Source organism: Kryptolebias marmoratus, linkage group LG9 (assembly GCF_001649575.2).
Source record: "Kryptolebias marmoratus isolate JLee-2015 linkage group LG9, ASM164957v2, whole genome shotgun sequence".
NCBI lineage: Eukaryota > Metazoa > Chordata > Actinopteri > Cyprinodontiformes > Rivulidae > Kryptolebias > Kryptolebias marmoratus.
In genome coordinates this window covers 7610600-7627353 of record NC_051438.1, presented here as the reverse complement: position 1 = coordinate 7627353, position 16754 = coordinate 7610600, and the positions used below count along the sequence as shown (strand labels likewise).

Genomic DNA, 16754 nt, shown 5'->3' with positions numbered 1-16754 from the left:
TGTTTTGAACAGTTTGCTTCCTTGCTGGTTGTTTGACTCTGATTTAAGATTTGTAGCTTTTGTTAGGTTTGATCGCCTCCGGCGTTCTGACTTTGTGTTTTACATTTGGAAATCTCACTAGTAGTTTGATTTGTGATCTAGAAGTATCAGTGCTTGTTTTTCTTTTGATACTTCTGTGTTTTGTTTGGTTTTCAGCCATTGCATAGACTTTGTGTTCAAGAGCCATTTGGCCCCGCTTTAAGTGGAGACCAAACTTTTGTTTTGAGTGGAATTTGTTTTCTTTAGTTTTGGTTATTAATTTTTCACGTGTCACACTCCTGTTTGGAGGTTTTGTTCATTCTTATCTTTCTTATCAAAAATAGACACCTTTAATTGTGAAGTTCTAAAACTGTATAGGAATATTAATGCTATGTCTCTCACCCTCTGGCTGAGCTGGGACGTAACGTTAAATGGGGCATCCTCAGGGATAGGTGGAGCAGTCTATTGGCCAGCCAATCACAATGTCCGTGAGCGGCGACCAGGAAGGAGGGACAGGAAGGGCTGCATCCAATGGTCTCATGGAGCCTGCTGGCGACTCAGCAGACTGCACAATGAGGAGGAGGGAAAAAGGAAAGAAATACACATACACAAGGCCACCGGCTGTAACACAGGGAAACAATCTAAAATATGCAGGACTGTGTTCGTCAAGGACCAGGGTTGGGAACCACTGCCTTAGACCTGACTAGTTGTGTGTGAGAAGCTAATTTATCAGGTAAACATGATCATCAAAACAGATGTCTATAATTAAGTTATTTTTAGTCAAAAGGATCGTTTCAACTATCCGAAGAGCCATTTGTATCTGTATTACAAATTCAGTGTAACCATTAAATATTACAACAGCCATTTAAACATTTTTAGGAGTTTTTTAGATACCATAAACTTAGTTTTTCTTTATACAATCTCAGTTTTGGATACCACTTATTATTATTAGTAGTAGTAGTAGTATTTTTTGCTTGGAACCATATTACCATATTATTATTATAGTAATTTACCATAAGCAAACAATGACATCTTGTTTAGGCTGATTGACACATTATTTACCAAAACTGAACTTGTTCCAGTGAAGGGTGAACTTGCGCATCACTGCACCGTGACCATTACATGTACATCCCAGGGCTTCACTTTTCACTCCATGTGTTTCATTTCTAGACAGATACAGGAGGACATTGTGCCATGTGGGCTCTACTTTGGGACACCTGCCTTGCACATCCTGTCCAGCCTCATTAGGCTCTTTATTGAGAGTTTAGTTGCTGTGTTCCCTTCTTATTGTTCCAGTTTGTATTTGTCTCTTGCAGCAAATGTTCCAACCTTTTGTTAGCCTCCAGTGTTTTGATTCCCCCTTGTGTTTCTTGAACTCTGTCATCTTCGTACTGATTTAGACGCCTCTGCCTGTGTGACTAACTGCCCGTGTGCCAACCTTGTTGAATAAACTCGTCAGTATTGGATTTCTGGGTGGAGTTGAGTACTTGAGTTTAGACTGCCAAGTTCATTGTCACAAAAACATGCAAACTGTTAAGGTCTGTCAGGAATATGGGACAGTATCAAATAATTGCAAACTCTTTCCTTCTGTTTCAGTTTTGCTCCTGAGAGGTCAGACTTTCGTGAACAAACCAGGTTCATGGTGAATCTGTTCTGTGCAGCAGCAGAGAGAGAACAGCAGACAGGAGGGAAGATACTGAAGCTGTTGTCATCGGTCTGCAGCTGCAGAACATCCCCTTTTACCTACAGACCCATGCATTATAAATATCAAGGTAACTTCCTGCTGGATCTGTACTGCCGTGTGAAGGAGTGTGAGACTAAAACTGGCCTGAGGGTCCTCCCATCATTACAGCCAGTTTTCCAGTCAACTCCTCCAATATGGATCATAGACCTCTCAGAGAGAAAGACCTCCGTCCTCCTGGAGGTGCTGAAACTCCAACCAGAGAAGAAACAGGTGAAGCTGACAGGCTGCTCACATGAAGAGAGTGAAGTGAAGAGTTTATTACAGTGTCTGCCTTATATTTCAAGGCTGAGGTAAGAGACCACAATACTGTGTAATTGTAAACTTATTATACCATAATTTCAAAGGTTTTAGATACAGTTTTCTTTTACATATAACATATAGTAAAAGAGTGGTTAGTTTGGTCAATACATTACCCTAATACATGTAACAGAGCGCAATAGGTTCACAACAAATGTAAGCATGCACAAATCTTCCATAACAAAATTATGGTAGTTTATAGTTGTGGTGGAAGCATGTCAGGGTCCTGGGTTGGCTTGGGTATTGGGATTAGAAAAGGGACTGTTCATACTGGCCTCATCCTAGGCTACCATCATGATTGGGCAAAGAGAAATGCAGAGTATGACCCAACGAACACTATCCTCACAGTGAAGCACAGAAGTGGAAACACCTGTTTTTCTGCTGAGGTGACAGGAGGACTTCATTGTTTTGAGGGGCCAATGGATGAGAACCTTCTTCCCTCAGCCAAAACACAGAAGATGGGTCTTCCAGCATGACAATGACCCAAAATACACCATCGAAATAACAAATGACTGGTTAAAAAGAAGCGCATTAAGGTCACAGAGTGGCCAAGCCAGTCTCCAGACTTCAGTCCTGTAGAAAACTTGTGGAAAGAGCTGATGCTTTGAGTTTTCAAGCAGTAGCCAAGTGACCTAAAGGATGCAGATGGTTTTCTGTAAAGAAAACTGGGCAAAAAATGCCTGCTGAGATGTGAGCAAACCTGGAAACCAGTTACTAGAAACATCTTACTGCTGCACGTTTCAACAAGTTTTCACATGCAAATCAATTTGTAACTTTGATGTAATCAGTATTTTGGTGTTTTTGTATCTGGGGTTGAGATATTGTCTCTCACCACTTAGATAAAATTACGGCAGCAATAAAACTAAATCTATTGGTTTTTTAGCGACTAAACTTGCTAAATCAGCAGGAGATCAAATATTTATTTCATTTTTTTTATCCACTAAATGCTTTTAGGCCCAGTCCGAGGTTTGTGAGAACTTCCATCAGACAGATCTACAGAAATCACAACAGTCACATGATACCCAGTTTACTGAGGTCACTGGGTCATGTGATCACCCTGAGCTGCAGGGAGCTGGACTCGGAGGACTGTGCTGCTCTGCTCTTCGTCCTCGACCACAGCGATGGAGTTAAACTGAAGCTGCTGTGGACCTCCATCCCAACAGAGGGAGAGCGGTCCATCCTCTTTAGGCTGCACAAAGTTTCTGATCTCAGGTCAGATATTCAGGCTTGTTCCTCGGTGCTGTCAGGTAACAATAACTTTCACACCGAATCAGCCCAAAGGGAACTGCTCTCAGTCTGACTACATGAATGAAATAAATCTATTTGTTAAAAACGGGACTCATAGTTTAAATTAATATTAATTGAAGTTGTTTTCAGGTTTGAGTATTTAAAGATCATGTTAGGAACAGTTCCCATTTGTATCGAAACTGGTTGTTTTTTTATTATTATCATATCTGGCACTACCAGTGTGGACAGGAGACAGCTGCTGAGGTTTATCCACTGCTGTGCTGCTTCTGACGAACATCAGGAGGCAGCGTCACATCTGCTGAAGACTCTGGGGCACAGTTTAGATCTGTCCTGCTCCTCCTGTGTGGAGCTACCAGAGGAGGAGCAGCCTGAGCCGCTGAGGCTGACTGCTGCTGACTGCAGGGCCATCTCCACCATACTGAAATACAGCAGCTCGACGACACAGCTCCACCTGAAAGACTGTGAGGTGGAGGACGGCGGCCTGGAGCTGCTGTTCCCTGTCCTGGACAGGCTCCACCTCAAGTGAGGAAGGCCACTGATAAAGCTGGAGCCGTGAGAAGCGTGTTCACATTCATGCTGACAGCTCTTTGCTTTGTTCCTCCTGTTTAGAGTCAATAACGCCGTCCTCGTCCAGCTGCTGCTTCTGCTTCCTGGGCACAGTGAGAGGGACACAGTGAGACGGGCCATGTCCCTGTGTACAGCACTGGGCAGGGAGCTGGATCTGAGTCACACCACACTGGATCAGAGGCTCTGTGGAGCTCTGGTCCAGATGCTAGATGTCTCTGAAGGGCTCACAGAGCTGGACCTCAGTCACTGTCAGCTGACTGACCAACTACTCCTCCAGCTTCTCACACATCTGCACAAAGTCCACGTCCTGGAGTGAGTGTCCAAAACTGTTCTCTTTATGGGCAAAAAAAAAAAAAACAACAACCCACAAACATGACATCTGTTAGGATGTAAAAAATCTGGTGAAGCAGGTTTGCAGAGTTAGGTATCAGCTAATCATGAACGAGGGAAGCCATGATGCTGCATTCACTTTCAGGAGAGACACATTCCTGTCAGTGTCTGAGGACAAACTCTTTTTAGACAAGAGTTGTATTCGTGACGCAGTATTTGTGACATAAAAACACTCTTAATTTAATTGTGTTTACAATTATTTGTTGTTAACACGCTGAAAGTAGAACCGAACATAAAGTGCTGTCTTTCTGTTCCAGTCTGAGTCACAATGAGATCACTGACGCTTCCACTGATACGTTACTCCGGCTGGTCTCCATCAACTCCTCCACTGGCTCTGTGAGGTGAGCAAACATTCATTAGTGCACCATAATTGGCGAAATTGCTCCTCAGAGGTTCTCAAAGGAATCACGGGTAATCTCACACACTGTAGGTTCATATTGTTGTCTGAACGACTGACACCTGTTCTCTGCTTTGCTTTTTTTTAGACTCTTCTGCAACAACATCGTAGACAAAACGTCTTTTAAGAAAGACAAGAAGTTTGAAATCTGGTGAAGAGGCCATCAGTCAGGTGGTCTGGGAGTCGCTGGTCTTTAGCATCATTAGAAGTATTGACTCCTGGTGGACAGGAGTGAACGGCTCCAGTGAGTCAGATGGCAGCCAATCAAACATTTACAAGACGCTCATATTTAAGTTGATATTTCAGACAGATGTTCCAACCAGCAGCTCAGCTGAAAGTAGAAGCTGGTGGAGAGGACTGTGAAGGAGAAGAAACTAGAAGGAAACTTGATCTGAATCCTCAGGGAGACGCTTCAGAGACTGAAGTCAGCAAGGACGATGAAGAGGACGATCCTGACTCTCAGCTGGAACACCTGTCAGACTCCGAACCAAATGACCTATGACCTGTGTCATATAAATCTGCTTCAGTGATTTTTTTTTTTTTTTTTTTGTGTTGTTTTGCCACTCAAGTGTGATCCTGCATTACTTCCAGAGCCTACAGGCTTCTAGTTGATCGAATGAACCCAAAATTATTATGTCTGTGTGTTTTATTAGTAATAAGCTCCCTGTGGTCACAGATGTTTCAATCAAATAAACAGGTTTTCTGTGAATCATGTTGTGTTTTTCTAAAGCTTCAAAATAACAAGCTGATGTCCCAAAGTTCAGCCTCGAAGTGAGAGCGGGTTTAAACAGTCAGGATTCAGTGAGTGAACATTTCTTAGAACAATAACTTGAGTCCAGAGCAGACGAAGGAAGAGGGTCTTTCACGCTACCAGCCCATCTGATTGCAGGTCTTTTACATTTCAGTGCTGTGTGCTGTGCTGAGTCTGCAAAACTCTACCTGTGTTGTTTCTCATGAGCCGGAGAGCAGGCAGGAAGCAATGTCAAAGGATATGAGGATATAAGGATTTAGCTTCAGAACACTGTGACTTAATTACTAGGGGAAAAAAATAGACCTGGTGTTTATTTTCTAAAATAATAATTATGAGATCAGAAATAAAGTAGGACTTAATGAAGCACTTAGAAGGGTGGCTACAAAGAACCTAACAGATTTATAAATATGTTTCAAAACCTCAGCCACATCATAACTGGACTGTTGAAAGTTTGAGAAATTGTTTTCTTCGACCAAAACCTTTTTTTTTCTTCATTTAAAAAAAGGTCAACAGTTCATTCTCACATATTTTGGAACTGTCCTAAAAGTCAATTTTGGAAAAATATACACAAAACTGTGGAAGAGATTCTGGGATATGAAGTTCCAATGAATAGCGGGGTGATGTATCTTTGCAATTTTAACAAGATCAAGCTAAGGGTAAAAGATAGGTATCTGATTAAGATAATGTTAATAGCGAGCAAGAAAGCTATAACGAGGAAATGGGGAAAAGTGGAACCCCCCCACTCAAGAACAATGGACTGGAATAATAGAAGAAATCTACATTATGGAAAAACTGACGCATCGTCTAAGACTTCAGTAAACACAGATGGAAGAAAAGTGGACGAAATGGACAGTATTCAAGACAAAAGACAGCGACAAACAATAAAGAACTGGACAAAAAGGATGAGACAAGGCTAAAAACAGGAACACCTCCCAAGCAAAGGCTCTATGTAAAGTTGAATGAAAATTGTTCATATGCATTCTGTATGTAAACAACTGTGAAAAAAATTACAATAAACAGTTAAATGTTAAAAAAAGGTCAATAGTTAAATGTATTTTAGTCTATTAAAGAAACAGACATGCACAGTGGTGCCTGAAAATGACAGAACTCTTTAGTATTTTCTGTATCTCTGCATGAATACTGTAGAGATGAGGTGAAAGGAGGGTGAGCTGTCCGAGGTGTATCTGTCTCTTACTTGTTGACCGAGGCTCCAGCTCTCGGTGACGGCACAGCATCAAGGGGAGTGAAGTTTGCTGATAACAGTGCGACTTTTATATTTTAGAGCATTTTAAACAGCTGACAGTAACCTGCACAACTTACTGACGTTCCTGTAAAATTGTGTCCTGTCCTGGTCCTGGAGGGCCACTATCCTGCATGTTTTAGATGTTTCCCTGCTCTTCAGCAGGTCTTCATGTTCTGCAGCAGCCTGTTAATCACTCAGTCATTCAGATCAGGTGAGTCAAAGCAGAGAAACAACTAAAACATGCAGGACTGAAGTCCTCCAGGACCAGGACTGGACACCACCAATGTAATGAATCCAAAACACAATTATATTATAGAAAATAGTCTACGTGTACCTAAATGGGATATTTAACCTTAAATCTTCTTTTTATTCAGAGCATGTTTCAGTGTATTGAAATCATGTGTTACGGTAAAACGCTGTGTAGAAGCACAGTAAATATATTTTAAGTGCAGGTGGTGTGAGTTTTGGAAATATAATGAAGCCAGACACGAAAATGAACAAACCCTTTAACATCTCCTCTTTATTTACAGGTTCACAATGTAAACAAACCACAAAATAAGTTATTTAGGCAACAATAATATTACTAATAATAAGAAGACAAAGTGCAGCTGCTGGTACGTGACACACACAGCTCTGGTCTGACTTTATGTAACGTGTCCTCATAGATGGAGTCAAACTGACCATTTTCTCGTTTTGTGATAGTAAACAATGTCTCTGGTGCTGGACAAACAAAACTGAATATCAAAGTCCTTATTTAGCAGGATGTCTGAGGGACGGTCCACAACGAGAGATCCTGTCTCCGCTCAAACACAGAGCGAACCAAACAGGGTGAAATGTCCCGCCGTGTCAAGGCCGCGGTCAGGAGTCCTCCCTGGAGTCTTTTTCTCTCATCGTGTCGCACTGCTTTCCCAGAAACGCAACAATTAATGAGACGTTCACTTCCTATCTGTTCTCCTGACCTTGTTCTGAGCCAGAGTCTGGCTGTGGCACTGCTCATCCAGAAAGGTTTTAATTTCACCGTAGCTGGAAGAGGGGACTTCATGCGGTTAACAAATCCAACACCAGCTTAGGTTGGTGAACTGTCTGTAGTGAAATAGAGTGGGCAGCGCCATCAGGACAACTGATTTGTTTTTGATAATGAATACAGGGATGAATTGATAAATAAAATCTGAATAAATTAACAATGCTTGGTGTGTTTTGAGACAGGTTTTTAAGAATAAAACATGAACACAAAGTTATAAAACAAACTCAAAAAAAATAGGCTATTTTTTGAATTCAAGAATTGTTAAAATAAACAAATTTGAAGAACTAATGCACCCATCATGGCTACCTTCCATCATCATCGATTCTATTTAAACAGCTGCAGGAATGAGAAAACTAGTGAGATCGTATACAGTAAATCAGTTTTAATCTCATCTCTGTTGTGCTGATATTACTCCTCAGCCCTGGCGTCCACATATGTAGACATCACATTTTCCTCAGCATTCCTTGATTCACATCAGGTCCCAATCAGATGAATTAGCAAAGAGAAATTAAAACTGTATGCCATATAGGAGTTTAGGAGGTTCAATTTGTTTCTGAAAGGGACACGGCTCCAGACTGAAATCACTGCATTATAACTCATTCAACTCAGCTCTTCTTTCTTCTTCAGTTCATTGTTGCGCTGACACCATTGCTACATGAATTATCCCTGTATGGTATAGGAGTGCTGAATAATAAATTAATATTTACCGTATTTTCCACACTGGATTATAAGGCGCACTGACATTTTTTGAGAAAATTGAAGGCTTTTAAGTGCGCCTTACAGTCCGGAAAACACAGTACTAACAAATATGCTTGAAATGTCCATCCCTAAAATATATATATACATACAGTATATCAGTGCAAAAAAACCAAACAAAAACACTTCAGTTCTTAACTACAAACTTCTACACTGGACACACATTTACCAACAAACGTTATATTTGTTCTGTTTGATGCTAAATGGTTCAATAGGAGGCAGCGGGACGACTTCTCTTGAGTCCAGTTTCCTTCTATTGAACCACTTAGGACTGTCATGTCCCGGGTGACTGAGAGTCCACACCAACGAACTGTGCAGTTTCAATTCTGTGCGTCTTCAAAAGTTGTTTCACTATTCACTGCTACGCTGTTTTCTCTCCTGCGTGGATTGCTCTGTGTACGTTTAAATGTGCCTTATGACTAAAACGTTGTCCGCAAACATCACAACTGAAGGGTTTGATCCCTGTGTGGATCCTCATGTGTCCTTTTAAACTTGCCTTAAAGCTAAATTTGTGCCCACAAACAGCACAGCAAAATGGCTTCAGTCCCGTGTGGATCGTCATGTGTCTGTTTAAATTCGTCTTACTTCTAAATCTTTGCTTACAGTGATCACAGCCAAGCGGTTTCTCTCCAGTGTGGATTCTGATGTGCGCGTTTAAATTTGTCCTTCGGCTAAACTTTTGTCCACAATCGCCACAACAAAAGGGTTTCAGTCCTGTGTGGATTCTCATGTGGGAGTTAAAGCTTGTCGTATTGCTGAACCTTTGTCCACAAACGTCACAACAAAAAGGCTTCTCTCCTGTGTGGATTGTCATGTGTCTGTTAAAAGTTGTCTTATCACTAAAATGATGCCCACAAACGCCACAAGCAAACGGTTTCTCTCCTGTGTGGACTCTCGTGTGTCTCTTTAAACTTGACTTTCGGCTGAATCTTTGTCCACAAACATCACAACCAAAGGGTTTCTCTCCCGTGTGGATTCTCGTGTGTGATTTCAAATATGACTTACGGTGAAAACTCTGTTCACAAAAATCACAACTGAATGGCTTCTCTCCAGTATGAATTCGTATGTGTCTGATTTGATCTGCATGTCTGGTAAATGTTTTGCCGCAGTCGTCACACCTAAATGATTTCAATTTTTTCTGAACTTTGCCACATGACTCCATATTTTTCTTCACTCTACAACATTTCTTATTAACAAAACAACCTGAAGACCTCATCCTTGAATGTCTCGCCACATGTTTTTGCAGAGACCGGTTGTAAACATACTTCTTACCACACTCAGAGCAGCTCAGCTCTGATTTGTTGACAGAGTTTCTACCTGACTCAGGAGACCTGCTCTCCTTCCAGTCTGTGTTACTGTGTTCAGTTTCTGACCCAGAGTCTGACAAGTGTTTCAGCTGAGAGTCAGGATTGTTCCCATCATCATCATCCTCACTGACTTCAGTCTCTGAAGAGCTGGAATCATCTTCATCAGCATTCAGATCTGGGCTCCTGCTGGTTTCTGCTCCTCCACAGTCCTCTCCATCAGCTTCTACTTTCATCTGGTTGTCCTCCACCTGGTGCAGATGAAGCTGTGAGAGCAGAGGCTTCTCCTCATCATCCTCACTCTTCAAAGGAACAGTAAACCCGGTGGCATCGGTCTCCTCCTTCACACCGAGCTGCTCTCCCTCCAGACTGGTCCAGGGTTCCTCCTCTTCCTCCTTGATGTTGAGGGGCTCTGGGTCCTGCTGGTCCACACCAGGCCTCCATTCTTCAGGAGCTTCCTCTTTAATCAGGACCATCTGAACGTGTGGAGGAACCACTGAAACACATGAACATGAAGGACAAAGTTAGCTTCAGATTCACACATACATCACATGTTACTACTGATGTCACTGCTTGACTGTCAAAACATCTAATGCTGGATGAGAAAACTTCCTGAAACTAAATCAATTGAGATGACAGAAAGGCAACAGTAGTTTAAATAAGCACTCATTACAAACAAAAATCTGCAGAATACATTCTCTGACCGCACAACACTTCCAACCTTGAAGCAGATGAGCTATAGCAGCAGAGGACCACACCGGGTGCCACGCCTGTCAGCTAAGAACAGGAAACTGAGGCTACAGCTCACAACGACTAACCAAAACTGGACAATAAGACATTGGGGAAAAACATTGCCTGGTCTGATGGGTCTGGATTCACTGAACTCCAACGACCTCCGCAGCTGCCAGATTTCAACCTAATGAAGCACCTCTGTGATGTGGTGGAAGGGGACAGTCACATCATGGATGTGCAGTGGACAAATCTGCACCAACTGTGTGACGCTAACGTGTCAATATGGACTAAAATCTTTTGAGGAATGTTTCCAACATCACGGTGAATCTATGAATTAAGGCAGTTCTGAAGGCAGAGGTGGTCCAACCTGGTACTAGCAAGATGGAGCTATTAATGTCACAGCTGAGTGTGTATCATATATTAAACAAAATAAATACAAATTGTTTTTTGTCTACACGCAACAGGTTATCACAAGACATTACACACATAGACACACACAGAGAAAACTTTAAAAATTAACAGGCTTTGACTAGATTCATAGTCCATTTCTGGGTTACCTAAATAAGTTTTCTTACATCTAATTGTTTAGAATAAAAGCTGTTTGTCCTCTGCTGGACTGGCTGCAAAAAAATGGCATAAAAATAAAGATTAGGCTCACTTCTTTATGAACTACACGAAGATATAAAAATGAAATATAGTATACAGTTATGTACACATATAAGAATACATTCTTCATCGCCATCAGTAACACCCCTGTCCAAGCTTTTCCTTCCTTCTAAACATTATTTTTCCTCACTGAGCGTTTGGCTCACAGGAGGAGCGGGGCTGTAAAGAACAGCAGACAGACTGCTTCCGATGTGACGGACTGGACCGAACCGCCACACCACTCGACGCAGCGAGCATTAGCACGACTGTGCGTTTCCTTCCTGATAAACCTGTCTACCAATGTTCATTTCTAGTACGTGTTCAGTCATACTCTTTCAGCGAGGTAACAGTGTGTGGCCTACAATACAGTTTTGCAAGCCGTGCACACAAAAAATAAGTTGTGATTTTTTTAAATAATGGCCTTGCAAAACACAGTCCTAATAGACTGAACTGGCCTCGGACCGTCTGAGGGAGCATGCCTTTGGATATTTGAACATACAGCAGTGAGGTAAGAAATACATGAATCAACACCGTAAAAAATCAACTGAAGTGTATTTTTGTTTTTTATTTGTCAACAAGGGCAATGTCCATTTATTTACATAGAGGAGTCGTCTATCAAATTTAATGCCCTTTTTTTTTTTTACGTTTTTCAGTGCCATTAACCGTGAATGCTTATGTTTTGTTTTGTTTTACAGAAGATTAAATCATGTGCCTTAATTTGAAAGCTTTCCCTTCCAGTTCTAACTTAATGAAGCGAGTATCGCAGAACCAAGAAAGGCGAGGAGCAGAACTCAGCTGGGTTAATGTGGAGCGCAACGCATTAAATGTGTGACGGACGTCTCCCTTGTGTTGTTTTCAAAACAATATAAATTACCTCAGTTTAGAGATTCTACTTGTGATTAACTCATTTTTAAACTAAATACAAAGTTACTGTGCGTCACCATCAATCTTCCCTCTGTAATAAATCTGTTAGTTGTTGTTTAATCCTGCATCCAGGTGGTCGCACAGGTCATATATCATCACTTTATCCCACTATTGAGCCACAAGGTTGGCTTACTTCTTCACATGTCGACCGGCACAAAGGAGCATCAACTCCCCGCCGCCTCGCTCTAGTCAGAAATCACAGTGTATTTACATCTATTGTCCCAAGCTTAGGTTTTTACATGTTTTCCCTCCAATCGTCCAAGGACCAGCCAGACACAATTACCAAAAGGGCTGTGTATGTTACATTAATATATATTACAACAATAATTCATAGAATAAATCCCCTGATGAGTGAGTTCGGCTGAACGACTTCCAATTTGCTCATCTCATCTTATTTTTCTTGAAAACTAATGGAAAAAAGAAAGAAGAAATGCCACCGAGATTCAAATGTAATGCTTTATAATGCCATTTAAGGCCTTAAATTTAGTTAAATCCATTTAATGACTGTTAATGCTATTGAATGCCCAGCAGAGACTCTGGTAAAACTCCAGACAGGGAGCCGGTCCCATTCGGCTTCAACTTCCAGGTTCTGATCCGAAGTCCTTGATTACTCCGACTTCGTCAGCAGGCAGAAATGACAAACTAACTGACCATCATGAGCTGACCTGTGACTTAAAGCTGAAAGGCAGAGATACGCTGGTTCAAGCTCTTTACACCAGTGCTTATAAACCTTTTCAAAACTAGATATTTAGAGACTCCCTGTGGAAACTGGAGGTGACAACCAGTGAACTAATGACTACTTAAAACAAAACAAGTCAAGTCTATATCAGACCTGCTAGCAACAAAACAACAGCAAGGAAATTTGACTCAATTTATTTCAAGTATATATTCATTTGTTATGGTTGTTGTCCTCCTCAGTAATGAATGCATAAAACTATCACAGATGTTTTCTCATTTATGCCAGAAGTAAATAAGCCTCTAGGTTTATACTCCTTTTTTAGTCTCTGTCCTAATGAGAGTACTTGAGGAGCTCAGTGTTCATTACATAAAGAACCACTAAGTGTTGTAGTTTTATGAACTGGACTGTTTGCAATGTTTTTAAGATGCATCCCCCCCCCCCCAAAAAAAAAAGCTCAGAAAGAGTTAATTTTTAACTTTCACAAATACAGTAATGGTTTTACAAAACGCAACTCTGTCTGTCTGTGATGTAGGGCGATCCAGTCCAGCTTTGAAAAGGCAGTGGACTGTAGATTTTGAACGACATCTGATCAAAGAAGCACTAATAATTCAGTGAAATAGCTCTTTACTGAAGAACCGGACTCGACGAAAGCACGAATTAACCCGAGCTGTTAGCAGCAGCCTTTCAGATCATCGAGTGGTAATCTGGGCTCAGTTCTTCACTTTTAACAGTAAATGAGTTTATCTTGCTGTCAAATAGATCATTAAATGGACGCAAATATATCCTGTTTTCAGGTCAGTGAGTCTTTCTGTCACCAGCTAGCAAGCTAAGCTACAAACAGACTTAGCTTCTCACAAGCTGACTCCAGCAGCGACCAGAAAACTGCAGCGAAACTGTGTCCGACAACATCAGACATTACAGGAAGAATAATAAGAAACGAACCTAATAGCCGTGGTTGGTTGTTAGGGTTGAAAACAGCTCGTAGGGTTTAGTTCAGCCGCTTGTTTTTCTGCAGGGAAACCAGCCAACACTCGGACCAGCTTAAAGACTCATTACCGCCACCTGCAGGTCAGGAGTGAAACTGCGCTGGAAAAATAGAAATAAAATAAACACAAGATTCTGTTAAATAGGATAGTTTCTCCTAAAGGTTTAACAAGGTTAGATCTGCTGCATGGTTTTCCTATGAGGGGGGGTTGTAAAGCTTATGCTGCTGTTGTAAAGTTGACTTTTACCAAGGAGACAAGAGGCTTTAGTGTAATTTCTGTCAGTCTGCCCCAGGGCAGCTGTGGCTACAATGTAGCTCACCGCCATCAATGTGTGCTTTGGGGTCCTTGGACTATAGAAGTGCAAGCCATTTACCATTTACCATTTTTAATGTCTCCAGTATGCACACACAATAGATACAGCCTGTATGGCTAACTAATTAGCCAAACAAGTTAACAGAGCTCTCCGCTCATGCTATTTACAGAACACTAATCATGTGAACGAGTACGCAACAACCGTACTGTATAAACACTCCTAGTAACATGTAGAGGTTTTTATTGTAGTGCGTGTTTTAGCTTAGAAAAAAATCAGCTGCTACAGGACTTACGATACCTGTAACAGTGACTAATGATACAGCTGTCGTCCTCACATGGAAGGAGCATTTTTTGTCACTTTTCCGAAGCCGAACACACACTTGTGTATTTTGGCTTTGGCCTACTTGTGTATTTCTTGAAGACGTGTCCAACTTTGCGCTGGGAACGTCGTTTCCTGTTAAGAAAACTATCGCTGAATCTCTGCCTTGAGGCTGTGTTTGTACGAACATCCGGGTTACTTGTGAGAGGGTTGATATTTTTGTTAGAATTTCCGTTCACAGTTGAAAAGCTTGGCGTGCTCCTCTGTTTCTGACCAGCCAAACTCCCCTGCTGGTAATCTTTAACCAACATGACAGTCCATGCCAGTACCAACACCAGCCTACTCTCCTCCCAGATCATCATCACCACCACCTCCTTCCACACCTGTGGCAATGTCCTCCACTTTTATAATTGTTTTTTTCAAGGTTTTATGGGTGTTTGTAGGTTTTATGTCCACGTTGCCCCTGTGGATATTTTGAAGTACATTATATTAAATTTCCCTTCAGTGTGGTCATAAATTTATGTATATAATATAAATTGTGTTGTGTCCTACTAATGCAAAGACTACTCTGTAGTTCCTGCTGCCAAAGGTTTCATTCCAGCACCCACCAGCTCACAAACGGTGTCTTCTGCTCCAGCAGAGGCCACGCCTGGAACGGAGACATCCAACCAATAAAATCGGGCAAAAGCAAGTGGTGAGGACCGACTTGTCGCGGCACGTCACATTAAACGGGGACCAGCATGCGGCCAGTCCATGAGTGGAGTGGCCTCGCAGGCCCACAGGGGCCCAAAGGCCCTGGCTTGTACAGGTCAGGGCAATCGCTCCCCTGATCCAGTGTGACAGCCACTGGTTTGTGACAGACCTGCCCATATAAACTTTTTTGCCCATTTCACAGAAAGATGATCACTCCTCCAAAAACTGCTAGCCCAGACTGGACAAAGCTTGTTTACCCATTAATCTTCAGGTGAAGTAACGGGCAGCGGAGACAAAGCTGTAAGAATAATGAGAGAGAACGTGCACACAGATGCAGGGTTGAGCTGCACTGAGGCTCTGACACCCGCAGGACCAAACCTGGTGCAGGAGGGACGCACAGCCTCCTTGAAGTGAACTGCTGCAGACGTTAGTTTTGCTATTGTAAAAACACACAAGATGTTGGAGCATGTATGTCTGTTGATGACAGAATAAAATGTTCTTCAGTGAATTTAAAGACTGTTTAGTTATAATTTAATTACATGACCCTTATTTTAGTGTCAGTGTTCCAGGCTGAATGAAGACATACAACTGTTGGAAAACACATTTTAGCAATACATCCTACCTGTCCCAAACATGATCAAGAACTGAGCTTCATTTTATTATCATGGAAGTTATACGTTTGATGTATATCTACTATTGTTGTATGGATTTGGATTCCATATAAGTGGTAAATTATGTTTTCCTTGTCTCAAAGAGTAATGATCACCTTATCAGATAATTTTCTAATTAACAGAGACAATAAGCACAAAAAATATTACTTATGGAAAAGACATTTTATTGAAAAATAGACAATTTTGTAATAAGGACGAACTGGTTAAAAAAGGCAGCTGTTATTTGATGAACTCGTACAGGATAGGTGAAGAGTGACTCCCTGCAGGGCCTTCACGATGAAGTCAATACAGAAGGAGGGTTTCATTTTTACAAGCGAGGAACAGAATCGGTGTTGATGCTGCAGTGAACCTGCCCCTGATCCACCACACACCAGATTCCCTGAACGGATGTTTCATGTTGGCAGAAGATACCCCAGTGATAGGCTGCATGTCTCTCAGTAATTGTCCCTGAGCTCCTTCGCCTCTCCGGACACCAACTCGTCATCCCTTAAAAGTTTCAAACATCTGAAATCTTTGCAACATTTAACATTTGGCTGCAAGAGAACAGTTTGTTGTCATTCAGGCAACGCCAGATTTACCTGGAAGGACGACTAAAGAGTATGTTAGACATGCTATAAGGTGGTCGCAGTAGTTTGGTGGTCAGTACAGCGGTCTCGTAATCATAGAGCAGCAGGTTCGAGCCCAGGCTGTGCTAGGAAGGACATCCAGCGTGAACCAATTGCTGATTCATTTGTGCGAGTTCACTCGCTGTGGCGACCCCTGCAGAAGGTAGCAGCTAAAACAACAAACAAACTTTTTAGACATGCTTTTTTAGAACAAAAGAGGAATTTGAACACAAACCCCCCTAAAACTTACACAGATATTAGTTTAAGTAAAAACCACTGCAATTTTTGTCAAACTTCCACTCTACACATACATTTACAAGGAACCTTAAAACACAAAATACAATTTTGTGACTGCTCATGTGGTTTCATCCATCCATCCATTTTCTTCCGCTTATCCGGGGTCGGGTCGCGGGGGTAGCAGCCTAAGCAGGGAGACCCAGACTTCCCTC

The 16754-nt window shown here is 41.7% G+C and overlaps 2 protein-coding genes across 9 annotated transcripts in view; one reads left to right on the top strand and one right to left on the bottom strand.

Moving 5' to 3' along the window:
• Positions 1-6448, top strand: part of LOC108251071 — a 26606-nt gene extending 20158 nt beyond the window's left edge. For 4 of the 6 annotated variants that reach the window (XM_037977485.1, XM_037977486.1, XM_037977482.1 and 1 more), the window contains 6 exons: positions 1615-2052; positions 3014-3271; positions 3527-3829; positions 3917-4186; positions 4522-4605; positions 4750-6448. In XM_037977485.1, coding sequence (XP_037833413.1) covers positions 1615-2052; positions 3014-3271; positions 3527-3829; positions 3917-4186; positions 4522-4605; positions 4750-4816 — 1420 coding nt within the window. In that variant the 3' untranslated portion in view covers positions 4817-6448. Of the gene's footprint in view, positions 1-1614; positions 2053-3013; positions 3272-3526; positions 3830-3916; positions 4187-4521; positions 4606-4749 lie in introns of those variants that run through there. The other 2 variants (XM_037977483.1, XR_005233592.1) reach the window with 2 other exon arrangements.
• A 715-nt stretch (positions 6449-7163) lies between these two features.
• Positions 7164-16754, bottom strand: part of LOC108251074 (oocyte zinc finger protein XlCOF6-like) — a 16155-nt gene continuing 6564 nt past the window's right edge. Inside the window, exons 1-2 of one of the 3 annotated variants that reach the window (XM_017441244.3) lie at positions 13662-13789; positions 7164-10235 (exon numbers count right to left, since the gene is read on the bottom strand). In XM_017441244.3, the coding sequence (XP_017296733.1) occupies positions 8797-10215 (1419 nt within the window). In that variant the 5' untranslated portion in view covers positions 10216-10235; positions 13662-13789 and the 3' untranslated portion in view covers positions 7164-8796. Of the gene's footprint in view, positions 10236-13661; positions 13790-16754 lie in introns of those variants that run through there. The other 2 variants (XM_037977503.1, XM_037977502.1) reach the window with 2 other exon arrangements.